Source organism: Sceloporus undulatus, chromosome 2 (genome assembly GCF_019175285.1).
Source record: "Sceloporus undulatus isolate JIND9_A2432 ecotype Alabama chromosome 2, SceUnd_v1.1, whole genome shotgun sequence".
NCBI lineage: Eukaryota > Metazoa > Chordata > Lepidosauria > Squamata > Phrynosomatidae > Sceloporus > Sceloporus undulatus.
The window spans coordinates 226,447,382-226,455,525 of NC_056523.1; the positions used below are offsets into that span (position 1 = coordinate 226,447,382).

Here is an 8,144-nt window from a genome sequence, read left to right on the forward strand (position 1 = left end):
TATTCTTAAGGCCAGAATGCTACCCAGAGATGTTTAATGCGTTTTTTTTATTTTGGGGAAGGAAGTTTCAGGTTGCTGCACTGCTGGTAAGATGTCACCTGTATACAGCATTATTTTGTAGTGGGACTTATTGACTTGTAAACCTTTAATGCTTGGGTTTGACTTAATGAGTTCAGCTAGAGGTTCAATATAGAGTGCAATTAATATTGGTGAAATAGTTTAGTGCCTCTGTATAAATTAAACTTCTCAGATCTCATTCCATTTACTAACACTGTCGCTTTTAATGCCCTGAACAAGAAATGCCTTTCAACCCCGTCAAATGCTTTTAAGACGTCTAAATAAAAGGAGTGCTAAGGGTGTTATTGTTTGTGATGAGTAGTGTATTAGAATGAGGACTCTGCATATTGAGTCTGTCATTTTCCTGTCTAGCATAAAACCCATCTGATCTGGGCTAATATAATCCAAGATGAATTTACTTAACCTGTTTGCCATAATGGATGTGGATAATCTTGCATCCTGGTTCAGTAGTGCTGCAAGGGGTTCTCATTTTGCATCTTGGGACGGGAATAATTTGTTATCAGTGCCAGGTGTTGCAGGGAGGTGACCACCATCCATGACTTCATTAAAAAAGGTATATAAAGAGAAGCAAGATCATCTATTAGAAGTTTGTAAAATTCACCAGAAAAGCCATCTATACATGGAGATTTTAATGGTTTCAATTTGTTTATGGCCTTTTTATCTCTTCCAATTCTGTTGGTTTGTTTAGGAGGGAGCAATGAGATTCAGAGAGTTTTTTCAGTTTTAGCTTTTGTATAAAATCTTTTGTAGTTGGAGCACCTGAGATTTCTGACGTGTACAGGATTTTATAAAAATTATGTAATTGTTTGATAACCTCCTTGAAAAAGTTGATTAGTTTGCCATTGCAGGAGGACAATGGCACAATTAGTTTTTTTGTTAGCTTTCCTTTTGACAGCTCTGGCTAGTAAATGGGAATTTCCTGTATAAATGTGATATTGGGCTGTTATTTCTTTAAATAATTTGCAATCCAGGTATGTTGGGAGGAGGGGGAATTTAGCCCTTTAACATTCAATGAAACTATTCTAAGATTACCCAGTTCAAAAAAGAGCTTAAACATCTGCATCAATTTGGCTTGTCTCTTGTAGCTGAGTGCAGTTTGACAGAAGCTTTCCCCAATAATACTCTTTTCCAAGGCCAACATATAAAATGCAAAAACCCAACTATAACAATAATAAACTTTTAAAACATTGTCGCCAAAAGGACGGGATCCCAAACCGAGGCTTGGGAGCCTGATCAGCACAGACATGGCTGATTGCCTTAGGCGGGAATTGAGGGGGGGGAACAGTAGATAGTGGGGGGGGAGACTGGATCTCAAACACTGTTTAGGTACTTTCAAATGAGTACATATATTAGGGCAATGAGATATAAGGTTGGCAAGTAATGTTAGCAAAATAACAATATAATGAATTAACTTCAATGTATATAATCACCATTAAAGGAGGCTTTAGCAATTCCCTATGTAATCTGGTCCAGAGAGTGATGGCATTCCAGTGTGGAGATGATGATGATGATGATGATGATGATGATGATGATGATGATGAGAACAAAGGGATGAGAACTGTGCTTGAGAGATGTATCACAATCTAGTTTGATGAATGGTGGAGTTTGGTGGTTTGGTGGAGTGCAGGGGCCACAATTCGGAGTCTGAGGTGTTCAAAAATTCAGCCAAACCATACCATTCAGCTACTAGACCTGGACTTATGGCAAAGGCTTTTAGAGCTGTAGAAAAGCAACTCCTCATATCAATATCTAGGTGACAAAGACATAAACAAATAATTTTAACTAAAGACTAGATATCCAGTGACAATTTCTTTAAAGTGCCCTGCCGTGATCGCTGAAAACATAATTTTATTAGGCTGGATAATATTATACAAACAACTGGGATTTTTTTTTTAATTGAAGGGGTTTCTGATATTCATTCTTTCTGTAGGTGTTGATAACTGTGGTCGTACAGTAATGGCAGTGGTTGGAAGAAATATTCCTGTAACTCTTATAGACATGGAGAAGGTGAGATACAATTTCAGAAGATACTCCAAATTGTAAGAAAGTCTTATTGCACAGATTCTGGATTTTTACCTCACTGCTACTAATTTGACTGCTGAAAGAAGGGAATTTTATTACCTTTGCTGAAAGAAAATAAACTATAAAGCACTTTTACATAAACTAGCTGCCTGCTCCTTTACTGCTAGGATAAAACAAATTATTGACATAATTACTGGCTGAACAATATTTCTGACATCTGTGACTTTTTTCTGTCTTAGGCTCTCTTGTACTTCATCCATGTGATGGACCACATTGTTGTAAAAGAATATGTCATTGTGTATTTTCACACTCTCACTAACGCCTACAATCATTTAGACTCTGATTTTCTGAAGAAGCTTTTTGACATTGTTGATTTCAAGTAAGTATTCATTAGCATATCTTATAACTTTTTCCTTTTATTTCCTTAGCAAATGAGGAAATATACAGAACTTATTTTCTAAAAGAAATCAGGGGAGGTGAGGATATTGAATGAGTACCAATTCAGGAAGATTTGGTCATTCAGAATTCAGAATCAGGTCGTCTACAAATGATTTAGTGCCAGGTTTCCCACAAATGTGCGCTGCGCTATGGGCGAGAGGCGGCCCCCTTCCGGCTGCGCTCCGCTCCTGAGACGGACGGCTCTCCACACCGGGCTGGCGGGCTCTGGCCTGGCTATCCGAGGCCAACCGAGGCTCCTCGGCGCTGCGGTATCGTTACCTTTAGGGGGGATTCTGACTTGGAGGCATTCAATCATAATCCCACATATGGTAGCTTCGCCCCATTGGCTCCTCAGCCAAGCACCTGAATTGGTACTCATTTGCTGGCCTGTGAAAATCACTACAGGTGTACTGAAGAACTACAGTACTGAAAACTTTTTTTAGCGCATGTCTGTTTTGCTTAAGTGATACTTTGCTGTAGCATATTCAGTTGCTAGAATAAGTTTATAAAGAAGACATGTGGGAAGACATTAGCAGTCATGAGACTTCACATTTCATTGCTTGTGTGCTTTTGTTTTACAATAGAGAAATTATTCAAGACAATCTTGCGCTTCCATTGGTAAACGAAGTCTTGGAACAAGCGTCCTTTCTGATCTGGAGCACAAGTCTTGGTGAAAGACTGCTAACATCTCATATGCTTATGCAAACATTTGTTTTAAATATGATTTACTCTTGTCATTAACCTAGGTACAAAAGGAATCTGAAGGCCTTGTACTTTGTCCATCCAACATTTCGCTCTAAGGTGAAGTATGCCATCCAGAGGTGGAAAGTGGACATTTTTGAAAGTAGAAGTAAATGTGTTGGATCCCAAAGTATTGGACAGTATTACTTAAAAGCTTGTAGATTTTTGTTTAATACCATGAGCTAGTTCAGTGGCAAGATGATAAGCAATGCAATATTTGCATTTGGTGACTAGCTAGTTCTCAGTGAGCTAGCTCCTTTGTCAATAGCATCTAACACATTTAATTCCATCTGCCTTAATATTGTTTCTCGTGGTTAACTTAACCTTATCATTGCCTGAAGACTGGATGTAAATATTGTTGAATAATCTGTACTGGCTAAGATGTTTGAAGAACCAAATATTCATTTAAATTTCTCCACAGAATCCAGAATTCCCTATTTCTCAACTATGATAGGAATAGAATAACTACATTTCTACAATTCATTTCTTGACACACCCACGCCCCATTTTCTATTTTAAATTTCATTTCCTTTAATGAGGAAGACATACCTACTGTATATACATGACTATAAGTTGACTTCATATATAAGTTCAGTGCAGGTTTGGGAACCAAAATTATGGATTTTTATATGACTTGTGGGTATGTCAAGGGTAAAACTTAGGGGCATGTAACAAAGGATGAAGCAAAAGAAAACAATGCCAAAGAACTTACAGAATTCGAGCAGGCATAACTGTTTGTGCTCACTCTAAAGGCTGGATGGATGAGACAGTAGACGGTGGCGTGCGGAGAAGGAGTCAGTACTTCCAGGACAGATTACACTATTGCCTTTCACAAGGGGATGGTTCCTTTATAAAAAATAAATAAATGTTAAAGTACAGTACTTACATTGATCCGTAGATAAGTCAACTCAAGTTTTTGGGGGCCAATTTTTTAACTAAAATTTCTTACAATGACCCAAAATGCAGTAATTTTGCCAACATAACTCTAAAGCACAATGCTCATGGACACTACAGAAAGATGATTTCATAACTGAGGTATAAGACAGTAGGGGCAACAGTATCTTGGACTGTTAAACTAAGAATCTGAATTTTGAATGTACAGTTATGCTGGAAGAATAAATGGATTGTTAGAATGTTCTCTGGACAATTGTTTTCTATTAAAGATTATGCATTACCATTAATTTTCAATTTCTGTGCACTAGGTTTCAACATGGTTTTTTACAACTTTTACTGTTTCGGGTCTAAAGGACAAAGTCCACCATGTGGAAAGCCTGCAACAGTTGTTCACAGCCATTCCCCCTGAACAAATTGACTTCCCCCCATTTGTTCTTGAATATGATACCAGGGTAAGTGGTTTCAAGAGATAAATATCTGTTGTTCTTTCTAATCAATATCTTAATAACTTCAAAAAGTAGACTGAAAAATGGCTTTCCTTCCCATTGTTTGAAAGGATGCCAGAATTGCTTTAGAATCTGCCAAGTCTGCAAATTTATGTAAAACTGATTGTGTTTGCATTGGTAAAGGGGTTGGACATGAAAGCACTTTTTCTTACCAAAAGAGTTCATTCATATTTCTTGGTGAAGCTACATTATCTAAACTACAGTCAGTTCCCCACATTTGTGGTTTTGAGATCCACAGAACTTATTATTCATAGTTTTCCCACCACCTTCCCAAAGCCTGAGGCAGCCACATGCACATTCACTTACCACGAACTTCAGGATTGGGAAGCATCAGCGATTGCCACGGCTGCCACCAACTACCTCCCAAAGCCAGCTGCTCTGTGGGCTGTATGCAGCTGAACCCCCTTTTTTCAACAGCCTGGTCTTTTTCACTTGCCTTCTCTCCCCAGTGAGCCAGGCTGGTCTTGGTGTGCGGGAAGCCAGAATGAGGTGGCTTGATTGCCTTTTGATGGCCCATTTCCATGCTTCCTCTCTCCCCCAACCGATCTGGGGCAGTTGCTCCCAGTGGTTTTCCACAGAGCCTGATGCGCTGGAAGTCGGGAGGGGGAGTGTGGAAGCAGATAATTAAAAAGCAATCCAAGAACCCCTTCTCAGCTTCAGGCATACAGAGGCCAGCCTACCTCGCTGGGGAGAAAAGGAAAGTAAAAATGAGCAGGCCGCTCTCTCACACTCTCTCTCTCTCTGCCTGCTGGGGTTGCTTGGCTGCTTTTTTGATGACCCACTTCCTCCCTCTCCTCACCACATGAACTGGTGCAGTTGTTTTCAGTGGTTTTCTACAGAGCCTGAGTTGATGGAGGGGTAGGCATCGTTTGGGCTTTCTAGGCCCTAGAGGGCATTTTGAGTCATTGTAAGGCAATGGCAGTGCGTCCATGTGGCTACACCACCATTGGAAACCTTGGGACTTGAGGTCCTGTGTTTTTTGTTATCCGTGAATTCCAGAATGGAACGCCTTAAGATACAAAGGGCTGATTGGAGAAAGAAGGGGGTGTCAGAGATCATTTGGGAGCATTTTGAAATGCATTTTGAATAACAATTTTTTGTAACCCTAGTGTGTTAAAAAAAAAATGGCCCTAGCAGGTGCACATGGCTCATGGGCCACACTTTGCCCACTCCTGAGAGAAAGTTTTAAGTGGTAGAAGAAAAAGATTTCTGTTTTGTTGTCTTGGTGTACATATCTGTTCACTACAACAGGACATCTTTTTTGTCTCTGCAGGAAAATGGATCATACTATTCTTATCCTTCTTCTCCGGACCTCTGACTCTGCAGCTCTGCCATTCCATTTAGTTTCCCAACACCCGATGATGTATTACTTGCCAATAGCATATGAACCATGTTGGCCTGAATCATTTTCAGAGATCAGAGGGAGGGTGATCCTGCCTCTGCTATTTTTTTGTATAAGGAGATATTTGGATGAATACAAACAATCAGTAAATTAAATCACAATCAACTATGTTTCAGCTCTTTTCAAGTGGAAAGGTTGCTAGGTGCATATGACAGTAATTTTTCATATCACCCACACTAATACTGTTTTCTGAAAAGATCCATTGATGAACATATTTTAATCTGACTCTGTGAGTTTTCATTGCCCCCCCCCATCCATTTTTGACCAGTTTGGAAGAAGATTTAGCATCCACACAACAGTTTTTGACCAGTTTGGAAGAAGATTTAGCACATTGAATCCATCATTATTGCTGATACACTCTGCAGAATTCTCTGTAGAAATATCTACAGACTGGGAAAAGTCCTGTTTAAAGTCCTAAAACAACTACAACGTTCAGCATTATAAATTCTACTTAGATTGGAATGCAGTAATCTATTTTTTTTTCCTGGCTTGTGTGCGATGGTAAGACTTCTGCTACCTTCCTAAATTGTAAAATGGGGAAAAAAAATCACAGATGGCTCTTGTAGTTTTTATTTTCTGTGAACTTTTTTTTTTTATTTCCAGCTGGTACAGAGAAAAAAATACTGGTTTGGAAAACAGATCTGTTTGTACCATATAAAACAAAGGTAGGCAAAATGCAGGCCACGTGTAGTCCTTGGGTTCTGTAAGTTACAGGTTAACTCCACTTCAGGAACACAAGCCTTCAGCAGAGTTGATCACAATATATAGTTCTTGTCAGAAGTGAAGAATTTTTCCAGTTACACAGTAACAGATTTACAAATCACCCATTACAAAATCCTTCATCCCATTTGTCAGCAACTCAAAACATACAGTCTTCCCAGGTCTTAGTCCACCTATTCCTCCTTTATCAAGATACAGCTTCCCACAAGCTTCCCACCTTACTACCCATCTTGATAATTTACATCTCATACTTTCTTTGCACACATTTGCTCATTATACCAGGCTGTGACTGATACGCAGTCTTTTCTTTCTTTTCCTGGTCTCTGTGATGCACATAAGTGGGACATTTCTGTGCCTGTGCAGAACACTATCAAAACTTTATAGAATCACTAGGCGATAGCTCTGCCTACCCTCAGCTCTGTCTCTCAGTTTTCCCACTCAATTACCTCAGTTCCTTTTCATCCACTGCAGAAGTCGCATCTAAGGTACCTTACTATTTGTTTTCTCTTCGGGTGGTTGATTTGGCTCGCTTGTGATTTCTTTCACAAAATCCTTTGGCTGTGTTTGTTTTCTCAGTTTTTGATGCTCAACTTTGCTTCTTCATGCCCCTTTGGTTTTGATCTGGTTACTGACCTCAGCTTGGGTTTGTAGACTACAGCTCTCTGGATAATGGTGTTGTCTTCTTTCTTTAAGTGGTTGACTGTGGAGCTAAGCTTCCCAGCCACGACGGTCATTCCTACTGTTTGCTTTGCTTGTTCAACGGACACAACATCAATACTTGTGTCTACTGTAAGACCTACTATAAGGCCTCAGGCTTTAAAAAAAACAGGAGTCTCACCTGAAGATATTGTATGAGCAATCTCTGAAGCTGTCAGAACCATTAATGGCAACTATGTCTGCTCCACCCAGGTCCACCTCTGAACCAACTCCTAAGCCATCAACAGCCAGAGTCAACTCCATGTCAACGCTGCCGAAGCACGATCAAGAATCCATCCCTTTTTAGCAGTCATATGTCATAGCACCATCTGGAGTACAATGCCTCGTTGAAACCATCTATTTGTGAGCTGTCTTGGGTCCCTTTTTTGGGAGAAAGGCAACAGAGAAGTGACATAAATAAATAAATAAACAATAAACTATCCAAGAGGAAGGCTTCAGTTTCAAGCCTCAATACTGCATTGTTTAGGAGATGAAAGAAAAAAGAAGCATTTGAGGCATTCTGTAGAAAAGGAGGTCATTTCCAAACCTCCTCAGATTGCTGTGGCTTGGATGATCCCTGAACCAACCAAATAGGTTTCTTCCTGGGCCCTGAGACTCACCTCCTAATAAATCTATTCAGGTGTGCA

The 8,144-nt window shown here is 39.7% G+C and overlaps 1 protein-coding gene across 1 annotated transcript in view; it reads left to right on the top strand.

Annotated features, from left to right (window-relative positions):
- GDAP2 (ganglioside induced differentiation associated protein 2) overlaps positions 1 to 6,631 on the top strand; it is a 22,100-nt gene extending 15,469 nt beyond the window's left edge. Inside the window, 5 exon segments of the mRNA XM_042453699.1 lie at positions 2,009 to 2,085; positions 2,340 to 2,479; positions 3,285 to 3,339; positions 4,482 to 4,625; positions 5,953 to 6,631. Of these exon segments, the coding sequence (XP_042309633.1) occupies positions 2,009 to 2,085; positions 2,340 to 2,479; positions 3,285 to 3,339; positions 4,482 to 4,625; positions 5,953 to 5,997 (461 nt within the window). The 3' untranslated portion in view covers positions 5,998 to 6,631.
- The last annotated feature ends 1,513 nt before the right edge of the window (positions 6,632 to 8,144 follow it).